The 13,050-nt window shown below is 36.9% G+C and overlaps 1 protein-coding gene across 2 annotated transcripts in view; it reads right to left on the bottom strand.

The window, feature by feature from the left end:
- Positions 1-13,050, bottom strand: part of GLCCI1 (glucocorticoid induced 1) — an 82,743-nt gene that overhangs the window by 23,796 nt on the left and 45,897 nt on the right. Inside the window, exon 4 of one of the 2 annotated variants that reach the window (XM_059712401.1) lies at positions 1,147-1,263. In XM_059712401.1, the coding sequence (XP_059568384.1) occupies positions 1,147-1,263 (117 nt within the window). The remainder of the gene's footprint in view (positions 1-1,146; positions 1,264-13,050) is intronic. The other variant, XM_059712400.1, reaches the window with a different exon arrangement.

Below are 13,050 nucleotides of genomic sequence, written 5' to 3'. Positions count from 1 at the left end.
TCCCTAATTGGACCTGGGTTTTTTGTTTGTTTGTTTTTTATCCTCACCAGAGGATTTCCACACACACACACACACCCCAACTGATTTCTAGAGAGAGTGGAAGAAAGAGAGGAGGGGGGGAGGGAGGAGAGAGAGGGGGAGAGAGGGAGAGGGAGGAGAGGAAGAGGGGGAGGGAGGGAGGGAGAGAGAAAGAGAGAGAGAGAGAGAGAGAGAGAGAGAGAGAGAGAGAGAGAGAAACATCTACGTGAGACACATCAATTGGTTCCTCCTGTAAGCACCCCTACCAAGGCTGGGGAACCTGCAACCAAGGTATGTGCCCTTGACCAGGAATTGAACCCAAGACCCTTTGGTCCACAGGCCAATGCTTTAGCCACTTAGCCAAACCAGCCAGGACTGGACTTGTTTTTATATACTACTTGGGTTTCTTCTGCCATAACTACTATATTTTCTTTACTAAAATTTACATAAATATTTGTAAGTTAATTTGGTCTAGACTAGCCTTCCCCAAATTTTGTTCTATTGGGCTATGCTAGTACATGTTCCTAGGAGGAGAAAACCCCAACAAAACTATAGTCCTCAATTTCTTCATATGTAAAATAGAGGTAAAATATATAAGAGATACAGAGATAGATGGGTTACAGTACTATTAGGCAGATTAAATGAGATAATGCCCATAGTTGCTTAATGAGTGAATGAGCTAGGATTTCAGCCCAGCCAGTATCAATTATCCTTGAGATAACTACACACAGCTATATCTGCTATTAAAAAGATTAGATATATGGCTAAAAATCCCTTCTTATACAATTTAGCAAATAGTAGTAATTTAGTAGATCTAGGGCAGCGGTTCTCAACCTGTGGGTCACGACCCCTTTGGGGGTCGAAGGACCCTTTCACAGGGGTCATCTAAGACCATCAGAAAACACATATATAATTACATATTGTTTTTGTGATTAATCACTATGCTTTAATTATGTTCAATTTGTAACAATGAAATTGGGGGTCACCACAACATGAGGAACTGTATTAAGGGGTCGGGGTATTAGGAAGGTTGAGAACCACTGATTTAGGGATTTACATTAATTATTAAACCTAAAATGATAAAGATTCTCCCTTTATAATGAACGCTTTAACAAAAAGTTAGCCTACCTGAGTGTGACTGATGGCTATATGGTTGCCATGGAGAGGTGACTGACGATCTTTCTCCTTACTGTGCCGACTACTCTGTTTACTACGTTGTAGTTGCTGCCGCAGTTTGGCAATCTGCTTTGGAGAAAGAGCAGGAGAAGCAAAAAGAGAACAAAAGTGATTACCAATTTTTAAGTACTTATTTCTTTAATTTTTGGATAATAGACTGATTCATTCTTCCATGTTTTAATGATTAAGACTTAAAAAAATAATAAATAATAAATATATGCTACAATGTTCAATTGCACAATTTAAATAATGTTGTTGGTAAACACGTACAGTAAATTTCCCCAGATTATTTCAGATTTTACCTTTGTAACACCAGAAACATCTTCCTCTTTAAAACGCTTTTTATAAGGTGAGAAATTAGTATTTCACATTCCTAGGGATTAAAGTCAAACCCAATCTCTTAATATAGGGGCAATATTAGTTAAGTCTTATGTAAACAAAATCAACCTGGTTTATCAATCACTAAATACTTGAAAATTTTAAATTCCATAGTGGTAACAAAAATCAAAGCATTTAGGTAATTTATTAGTATTTTATTAGTACTTAATATTTTACTATTTATTACTCTTTAGTCACACACCTGGCATTTAATTTTCCAGCTTTACTGAGATATAACTGACAAATATTCTGTAAGTTTAAGGTGTACAATGTGTTCATTTGCTACATTTATATATTGCAAAATGATGCCACCAGAGCATTAGCTAACACCTCCATCCCATCACTTAATTACAGTTTCTTTTTTGTAGTAAGAACATTTGAGATTTGCTCCCTTAGCAACTTTCAAGTATGTAATTCGGTATTATTAACTACTAGAGGCCTGGTGCAAGAAATTCATACACTTGTGGGGGGGGGGGTCCCCAGCCTGGCCTGTGCCCTCTCACAGTGCGGGAGCCCCCAGTTGATCGTCCCAAAGATGTAGGCCCTGCCCACCCATCTGGGGCTCCTCAATAGATTGCCCCAAAGAGGTAGGCTGGAGCCAGGGGTCCCGCCTCCATGCCATGTGGAGCTGTGGGACTCCAAGGCCTCACGGGACGGAGCCGCGGATGACCAGGCCTTGCCATGCGAAGCCACAGGCCCCGCCTCCGTGCGGCACACGCAGCATCAAGCCTCCACCCACCTGCGAGCGCACACAGCCCCGCCCACCTGCACACGCCCGCTGGACACGCAGCCTCCTGGTGATAGCTCGTTGCGGCATGAGGGCGTCACAGCATGAGGGCGTGACGACCACATAGGCTTTTATTAATATAGATAATAAAAATGCTGTACATTAGATCCCCAGAATTCATTCATCTTATAACTGGAAGTGTTGACCCTTTGACCAACCCTACTTTGTCCATCCTCCAGCTTCTGATAATCACAACTCTCCTCTCTATTTCTATGAATTGAGCTCTTTAAGGTCCCACATACAACTGATATCATACAGTATTTGCCTTTCTCTATAGGACTTATTTCACTTAGCATAATGCCCTCAAGATTGATCCGTGTTGCTGCAAATGGCAGAATTTCTTTCCTTCTCGTGGCTGCATAATATTCCATTGTGTATATACCACATCTTCCTTATCCATTCGTTCACTGACAGACACCTGGCTCTAATCACACAACTTTTAAAAAACAAATATAACTTTGGGTTATTCCCCTAAATGTAATGGTAACACTCACAGGCTAAAGAAAAGTCACTGACTACAATATGGCTTGGAAATCATTAAATTACAAATGTATTTTAGGTAAAGTACAATGTCCTTAAAATGTGCTAGACCAGGAATAAAATATTCCTGAGCATTTTAAAGAGTATCATTAGCAATTTGAGGGAAGTTATTTAATATTGGCATTATTTATGAAAATATTACGTCAATTAACAGTTATACCTGAAAAACCACTTTTATGTTACCTACTAGCTGAAGTGTAAATATAAAGTAAAGTCTGTAAAATATATTTCCTCAAAGAGATACAGTAAAGCAAAAAGACAAGATATTTTAGTATTAGCTGAATATTTACCTTTAATAACCATGACAATAAAAAGCAAAATAGACAGTTGTTATTAAAGCTCAAGGGAAAAAGTATATAGGTTACAGGGAAAATTCATTTTTACTTTTGGCAAATAGAAGAGAAACAGCATGGAAAGAAATAAAGCACTTAACCAAAGGAATAATTTATATCCTTTCTTTTATAGTAAGATCCACTTATCCCTTTACTTTTCTTAAATCTCTTTGTAGCTTATGGGCTTTTCATGCAACATCTTTGCAAAGATATACAAATATGATTGTCTATGTATTTCTTGTGCTATTGTAATGAGGTAACTTTCTTCTAAAGAATGTTAATTTTCATTGGAAAAGGAATAAAAATTAGTAGGTAATTACTATAAATCAAGACAGTTTATTCACTATGATAAAAATATAGAATTTCAAATCGTACAAGTCATTTAATTAGGATAGAGATATAAAATTAAGTGTTTTCTGAGTATCAATGATGTTTATTGGTATTTTGAAACCAGCCAGAGTTCATATAAAAGAGCCCATAATGCTTAGAGATTAATCAAAGCAATTAGTGCTTTTCCATTTAAAAATACCTTTAAAAATAAACAAAAATAAATAAAGGCCTTTGAAACATCAAAATAAGCCAGAAAACTTTGTGTCCTAAACAGCTTTAACACCTTAAGTGCCCAGCCTGTTTTGTCTTCCGGACAGAAAGCATAGTGTCAGTCACCAGTGACTGACAGGGCGCTTAATGTATTAACAAACCCCTGAAAACAAAATGTATACATCACGGTACACACCTTAGTTTGCAGAGATACCAATTTAAATTATGCAACCTTATAATTTTCACACAATACTGTTCCTTTTTGGAATATAACATAGCGATGCTCTTATTTAGAATTCAGCAGAGATTAGAGTAAAAGTGAAGCTCATCTTCCTAAATATATATATACTAGAGGCCTGGTGCACGAATTCATGCATGGGTGGACTCCAGTCCACCCCGATTGGGCCAATGGGGGCCGGCTGGGGAAGGAGAGGCTGCAGGAGATTGGCTGGCCAGCCCTGCCCCCAATCAGGCCAGTTGGCTGGCTGCAATGCGTGTCATAGCAACCTGTTGTTCCAGTCGTTCTGGTGGCTTGGCTTTTATATATATAGATATGTACTCAGAACATTTACAAATTTTTTGTCAAGAACTATGAAATGAAAGCAAGACACCAAAAATCCCCCTTTGCTTCAGAGTACAGGAGGTCCCTGTGTTATTTACACCATATTCAGAAGAGGCGCAGACCTACATAGTAAAACTGCAATGTTCTCACCTTCCAGGGTTTTTACTTAGAGTTTGTCTTCTCTTTTCCCTTTGATGCTCAAGACCTCATTACAGCCAAAGCCACCTCTTCTCCCTGACCTTAGCACCAGTGGAGAGTAGACACAAAGGTTTCCTCTGGGAGGGAGATGTAGAAGGAAACCGTAACTCCACGCTCCCCCCAACACACACACACACACACACACACACACACACACACACACATACACACACCCCTCCCACCTCATGCACAGCTCTGATCCTCTGCCTGAGACTGCCTCCTTAAAGCCCACATTCCATCGCATCACACAGAAGCTCCTGGTCCTCACTTTGGTGAGCCTCCCTACCCCAGTTACTATGATGAAATGACCACACAACTTTTTACTGAGTTATACTGACTGAATTTTTAAAACTAAACTATAGATTAATCTTCCTTTGTGTTTCTAAATATTCATTAGCGATTCTGTGACCTTAAGAAGAAAACCTAAGACTGGACCTTGAGGGTATTATGCTAAGTAAAATAAGGCAGGCAAAGAAAAATACTGTATGATCTCACTTATATGTAGAATCTAAAAAAAAAAAGCTTAGAGTAACAGAGAGAAGATTGGTGGTTGCCAGAGATGGAGTGGTGGGGGGCAGGAAATGGGTGAAGCTGGTCAAAGGGTACAAATTTCCAGTTGTAAGACGAGTCATTTCTGGGAATGTAATGTATAGCAAGTGACCACAGTTAACAATGCTATATTGTAGATTTCAAAGTTGCTAAGAGAGATCTTAAAAGTTCTCACAATACATAAAAAACTGTAACTGTGTGAGGTGATGATTTTGGAACTTATACATATATCAAATGATTACATTATATACCTTAAAATTATACAATGTTATATGTCAACTAGAGCTCCGGTGCACGGATTTGTGCACTGGTAGGGTCCCTTGGCCTGGCCTGTGGGGAATCGGGCTGAAACTGGTAGTCTGACATCCCAACATGAAAGAGGTCGCAAGCACATAAGCTGCAAAGTTTTAAAAAGTTAATGAATAAGTGATCCTGGGTCAAAAGAAGAAATAATCATTGTAGGCAGAAGAAATACCATACATACAAAGAAATGACTAAAACATTTGTGGAATCAGATAAACGAAAATCAAGGATTGGCCCCACTTAAAATCTGAGAATTAGGAATACACTTTATTGTAAATTTTTGAAAACCTGATAACATCATCCTTATTTGCTATTTTTGTTTTGTTAGTACCCCGCCCCCGCACCCCAACATACTATTGTTAGCATTTAAAAACAAAATAAAACTAAACTAAATTCAGCCTTAAATAACTGCTTGAGGCACTGTTTGTCAGAATGAATTCTATTCCACAGGCCAGGGAAATGAGAATTCTTAAAAGGTAGTAGGAGAAAAAGGATTTTAAGGCTTTTAGAAAAAAAGAAAAGAGAGCTGGTTTACAACCAGGAAAAAAAGGCACATGTGCTTTTATGGGAATCACCTCATTCATTTTTCAATAAAAGCAGATGAGACAGGTACTACTCTTATCCCCATCTTATAGATGAGGAAAATGAGAAGTAGAAAGATTAAAGAGCTTGCTTAAAGTCACACAGTGAAGTAGTGAAACAAATATTTAAATTTAGGAAGTCTGAGTCCAGAGTTTGCTATCTTAACTACTATTCACTATTGTTTAAAGAATCAAGTTAATAACTCACCAGGAGATAAAGAAATCTTATAAAAAGTGAAGACAAACATACAAATGGAAATGATAATTTGACACCTGAACTAAAACAAAACAAAAAACCAAACCAATTATTAAAGCTATTTACCTAAGAAATTTTCTTAAAAATGTAGCAAGAGGTCATGAATCTCAAGCTGTTATTCACTTTTTTACATGAAAAAAAAGGGAATATGTGACCAACTTTAGTGCTTGTAAAGATAAAGTGTCTCAAAAGAAAGGTCCTGTAGTCAAAAACAAATTTTTAATATTATATTCCTTGACAGTGTTCAGAGGAATTTAAAATGCACCACCACCTAATCTAACACTAAAACTAAAAATTTAAAACTTTTTTTGTCTTTCCATAAATATGCATAGTCAGTGTTGTCTTCCTGTTTTTCTTTAAAGTGCCAACAGGAAAACCCAAATGAACTATCTGCTATTCATTCAACCCATGATAATCAAATGAGCAAATGCAGGCACATGCATGCACAATCGTGCATGTACAAGGAGCACACACACATGCATAGGGAGAGGTTACCTGCACAAACATCAACCCTTTCATACCCACAGATATGCTTGCCTAGGAATAGACAGAAAAAGATACTCCCACACACAAATTCATCCCCAAAGATACAGCCAGTATCTTCTTTATACATATAAAATAAGTTTTAATATAGAAGTATATTTACAACTACCTACAAAGCACAAGTTTCAACAGAGGCATGTTAACAATACCAGACTAACATTTAAAAATACACTTAGTTCACAAACCCGCTTGATCCCACAGATTTATTGTATCTCTTTTACAGACCAGAAAACACTAAAAAGTAAAATACCTTTTCCAATGTAACACAGCTAATAAATGGCAGGCCTGGTCCTTCAGTCTTTAATTCGTAACTTCTTTCTATTTCCTACCAACAGTGCTGAAAGTAATACCAGGTTAATGTTCAACTGCAATAACTACCAGTCACTGTGTATTGGCTCATAATCTCAACCACTTCGCAAAGTAACTTCCTTTCTTAATGTTGGAGATATTGCAAGATGTGAAAATAGAATAAAGATGAACAAAAATGTGATGAAGCAATTAACTGACTACATACTAACCTACTGATAAGTTTCTATTTTTCTGATAAGCAGTATTTAGGACCTTAAAAACTGTGCCTATTGGATACAATTTTAAATAATGAAAAATTGTAAAACATCTTTATAACTCAATATGGATTGAAAGAGACCTTATTAAAAATATATAGTTTTAAAAGGTTCATCACACAATTCACTTGCTTTCAAATGGATAATCAAAATTCTCCATTCTGTTGTCTTTTAGGTCCAGAGAAAATATTATTGCAATATTTTCGCCTACTATAGTATGATAAAAAACAATTTAAATACCAATACTAAAAGAATGTTAGGGCGAAAGGTATACTCTTAGTAAAACTATAAGAAACTTTTATTTTTCTTATTTAAAAAGAGAAGTCCATATCAATAATACTTAATAATTGGCCTTGGTCAAGTAGCTCAGGTGGTTAGAGTGTCGTCCTGATGCGCCAGAGTTGCGGGTTCGATCCCTGATCAGGGCACATACAAGAATCAACCAATGAATGCATAAATAAGTGGAATAACAAATTGATGTTTCTCTCCCTGTCTAAAAGTAAATAAGTAAAAATTTAAATAAATAAAATGAAATCATATCTAATAATTGTTATTTTATTTGAAGTGAGAAGCATACCTAGTCATTTTTCCTTCCTTCTATAGATGGTTCCCTCTAAGAAAAACTATCTTACTAATGAGAGCAGGACTAAGATAAAGAAGCAACCTATGATTTTTCCTTATTTCCACTGAAGGACTTATGAATAGTAAACCCACCTTTTTCAATTTATCTTTATCAAAATCATGAATAGTAAAAAGAAATTTAAAACAATAATACAACATGTACCGTTTTTGTTTTCTCTGGGAATGACACCTTCTGGGACAAAAAGGTTTGCTTACTGCTTACTATAAAAATAGTGGATTCCCCCAGCTCTGTCTCTCTCTTCTGAAATGGGATCTACTGCATGGGCAGGCATCCATTTGGGCCCTCCCCATCTCCCCCATGTGACTGCAGGGTCAGGAGAACAAATGCCAACTTGATAGTCTTGATACTTGCTGTGCTGAAGTCCACTGTCTCTAAACCAGGAGTTTCATGATTCTGCCAGCATCCATGAAACAGTAAAAACAGCTTTTTAGGCTGTAAGTAGGAAAAAAATAAAATCCAAGACCCAAGAAGATATACTTTCTCCTTTGCCTCAAATGGAGAGGAGTTTTAATGGGACAACTTGAATGACTGATGTATGTTCCCCACAGATAAGGGGTCATGATGAATTCGTATCTGATACCCACTCCAGATACTCAAAATGTGGAGCTAGGATAACAGAGTTTTACTGCCGCATTTGAATCAGCATAAGCTCCAGACATTAACCAGACAAAAAATATGTGAGTTTCCCAGGAACCATTTGGGAAATGAGCGTGAGAGTCATTGTGGAGGGTTGTCTTAGGTCCATGTAAGAAAGCCATCTAGAAGGGTGAAGGAGGTCAGCAGCTGAGAATGTGAAATCTAGGTCTAGAATTCCAGAGGCCAAGGAGAGGTAAGAGACTCACTAACCCATTAAGACAGAACTAAAGGTAAGAGATGTATAGCAACAAGGAATTCCAAAGAACCCATGAAGTCACAAAAAGAAGTTTTAAGAATCTGTCAAGCCCAGGGAATGTCAAGGCGTCTTACAATAGTACCAGTCAAATAGGAACATATCTATTCCCCTTACCTTTCCCTCTCTCCCCCACGCTCCAACTCCAGAGGGGTTGGAAACAGGAGCTATGGAATTAGGAAGGAGATGAACAAGACACAGAAAAGGAGCCTCCAGGATCCCTTCCCCCATGAGGGCACCCAGCTGTAGAAGGTCCTAGTTGGGAGAATACGAGCAATATAACCATGAGAGAAGTTAGAAGCGTTGACTATGGCAAGAGATTGGAAAGCATGCTCACCTGAAGGGACTGCAGGAGTGTAAGTGATCAGATTATAGTTTTGTACTATGGGCAGGAAACAAATGTATTTATCACAAACTATATCCCTTCTTCTCTCATTGAACAAGGACAATAGGAGTTAATATAAAGTCTTTTTGTGATTATTCCTTAAAGTCTTAGCTGCTTTTCCTAATATGTAATTAAGCTATTTAAGAAGTAGATTGTTGTTATCTACTGTTTCTTTTGAAATTCTAGATGCTCTACACAATACTGAGCATAGAGTCTTAGTCATCTGACATTATTCCATGAATAAATGCAGTGCCACTAAAGACTGATAATGTTTGCTAAAAATATCTTAAAATTTTACCTTTATTCTCTTTTATCTCTATTAAATGTGTAGAAATCAAGTACCATAAAAGTGACAAGTATTAATTAAATCTTTATCATTTACTTAGCAGACTTTTTAAACTCTAGTTATGCTGTGTACATTAATTTTAAATTGTTTTATATAAACAGGGAACCACATATCTAACCAATGGAAAAGTACACTTGTACTTTTTTGGTTTGCAAAATGTAAATAAAGGTTGGACCAACAACCCTTCAGTAAACATAATCTAAAGGAAGAAAAGTAATCTTCTCTTAAAGGAAAATGATGCTTCTCTTGAACTCATTTTCTTAACATAGACACAAACCACAAACTCACTGTATACTGACATCAATAATAGTTTGTGATAAATATATTGATAATCTGACATTTCTTTGTAGGTTCTCTGCCCTTTTTCCAAATGTGTGTGTGTGTGTGTGTGTGTGTGTGTGTGTGTGTGTCCTTGATCTATAATTCCAATACACTAGACCTAAAGGTTGGAATTTTTTCACTGTTCTGTTTTTCCTCCTTGGAACTGGTGGGCTTTTTCAATATAAAGATATACATGGCTCTTCAAATCTAGCAAATTTTCATCCTTAAAAAATTTCTCTTCCCTGATGCTTATTATTCTTACTTTCTGGAACTCCTAAATCTATTTTCCATGTTTCTTAACTTCTCTTTCATGTTTAAAACTTCTTTATCATTTTCTTCTATATTTTAGATGATTTGCTCATCCTGACTTTCAATTCTCAGTTGAGTCTTTTGATTCACTAATTCTCTCTTCTGCTATGTCCTTTGGATCCAGTAAACAGTTTTTTATTTCACCAACTTTCGTTACTTAAAAGATTTTCAAATGGACCTTTATCATTCTGCCTGTTCTTATTTATTCCTATTCTCATTGAAAGTTACTATTTCATTTGAAATTATAAATTCTTATTTTAACGTTATTTTTGGGACTGCGTTCTTATCCTACTTCTTCATATGTACAGGGTTCTATTTAATATATCTGCTATGTGTTATGGCAATAGATTTCCTTACATTCCCTAAAATACTTGTCTGCAAGGTCACCTTAGGTGGGAGTGTTGTCCTTAGTGAGCTCTTTCCTGCCATGTTACTTCATGGTTGCTCAGACTGGCCTCTGGAGTTGCATAGCTCCAGAGCAGGTTTTAAATTAGTATGACTGGGGCCTTGGTCCCACATGGGTAGAGCTCTAGTCCAGATGCCATGTACACATACAACATATGGTTACTATTTCCATTTTTACATAGCTGTCTCTCTGGCCCACTGGAAAACACCAACAATGTTACATGGGGTTATTTCCGGTACAGTTTTACTACCTACATAGTCTTAGATCTCTATTTATGCAAACAGCTCCATTCCAATATCCCACTATTTATTTGAAAGATACATTTGGCGCTCTTAAAATGTGTAGGAATCTACACTCTCTTAAAATTAGCTTAAAAATCCTCCCTAATCCACAGTAAACATGACCCAGGCTTGTTCTCTTCTTTCTTCTTTTTTCTTTCCTTTCCTTCTTTCCTTCCCTTCCTCCCTTTCCCTTTCCCTTCCCTTTCGTTTCCCTTCCCCTTTCGTTTCCCTTTCCTCCCTCCCCCCCTTTCTTCTTTCTTTTCTTTTCTTTCTTTCTTTCTTTCTTTTTCTTTCTTCTTTCTTTCTTTCTTTCTTTCTTTCTTTCTTTCTTTCTTTCTTTCTTTCTTCTTTTCTTTCTTTCTTTCTCTCTCTCTCTCTCTCTCTCTTCTCTCTCTCTCTCTCTCTCTCTCTCTCTCTCTCTCTCTCTCTCTCTCTCTCTCTCTCTCTCTCTCTTTCTTTCCCCTCCCTCCCTCCCTCCTTCCTTCCTTCCCATCCATCCATTTGACTAATTTGAGAGATGAAGGAGGAGAGAGAGAGAAACATCGACCTTATCTGTTGCCTCCCATATTCACCCAAACCAAGAATCAAACCTGAAATCTTTTTGGCGTATGCCATGATGCTCTAACCAGCTGAGCCACCAGGCCAGGGCTCAAGTCATCTTTTAAAAACATTATAGTATATAACTTTTAATAATATTACTATTTTAATAACAGCTCTTATTTTTCATAATTTTCTCAAATGCCAATTCTTATTTTTACTTTTAGACTTCACCCATATACTCCTATACTTTTTCTAGCCATAGTTATATGTATCATATAGAATTTAATACCTTCATGACATGTCACAAAAAAGCCACCAGTGTCTTATATTTTTTCCTTTTTTCTTTCATCTTTACTGAGATATAATTTACATTCCCTTAACTTCATCCATTTGAAGGGTAAAATTCAGTAATTTTTAATCACTTTTCAGAGTTCTATAACAATCATAATGCAGTTAGAGTTATTTCATCAACCCCAAATTTGCTTTGAGTCTATTTGTAGCCCATAACCACTCTCCCAGCCCCACTCCTGGCCACATGCAACCACTAATGGGCTTCTTTTTTTCCTGTATAAATTTGCCTTTTCTGGCATTTCAATATAAATGGAGCCATATCATAGGTAGTCTTATTCATCTGGCTTCTTTCATTTAACTGGGATTAGAAAAACTACAATCTGCAGGTCAAATCTAGCCTGCCACATGTTTTTGTAAATAAAATTTATTGGAGCATAACCACACCCACTCCATACTGTCTGTGGCTGCTTTCACATTACAATAGCAGAGCTGAGTAATTGCAACAAAGATAATATGGCCCACAAACCCTGAAATATTTACTATCTGGCCTTTTACAGAAAAAAATTGCTGACCATTAACTTAGTAAAATCTTTTTGAATTTCATTTACACTGTAGCATGCATTAGTATTCAGTACATTGTTTCCTTTTATTGCTGAACTAGAAGCCCGTTGCACGAAGATTCGCACAATAGGCCTTCCTTCCCCTGGCTGCCGGCACCGGTTTTCCGCTGGCACCAGTTTTCCTCTGGCACCCGAGACCCAGGCCTTTGGTGCGGCCACATCAGAGAAGCCAAGCCTCTTCTGTCTTCAGTCTTCGCTCCCACCTGCGTTTGCAAATTAACCACCATCTTTGTTGGATTAATTTGCATAGTCACTCTGATTGGCTGGTGGGCATAGCGGAGTGACACCAATTTGCATGTTTCTATTTTATTAGTGTAGATAGTATGCTACTGCATGAATATACTACATTTTATTTATCCAGTTACTAACTGATCGATAATTTCCAGTTTTTAGTTGTTCTGAATAACTCTGCTATAAATAACAGTGTATATCTTAAAGTACACAGGTGTTTTCATCTTTATTATACAGATTCCTAGGAATAGAATTGCTGGGTTATATGCTAAGTTGATGTTTTAACTTTTAAGGAAACTGGCTAACTATTTTCCGAAGTCGTTGTACCACTTTATATTCCCAACAATGTTTGAGGGGTCCAGATTCTTTACATCCTTTTCAATACTCAACATTGTCTTTTAAATTAAAGTCGTTGTAGTTTGTGTGTAGTTGTATTTAATGATTTAATTTTACATTTGTCTA

This window comes from Myotis daubentonii, chromosome 10, assembly GCF_963259705.1.
Source record: "Myotis daubentonii chromosome 10, mMyoDau2.1, whole genome shotgun sequence".
NCBI classification, from domain to species: Eukaryota; Metazoa; Chordata; class Mammalia; order Chiroptera; family Vespertilionidae; genus Myotis; species Myotis daubentonii.
This window is presented reverse-complemented; position numbering and strand designations above follow the sequence as displayed.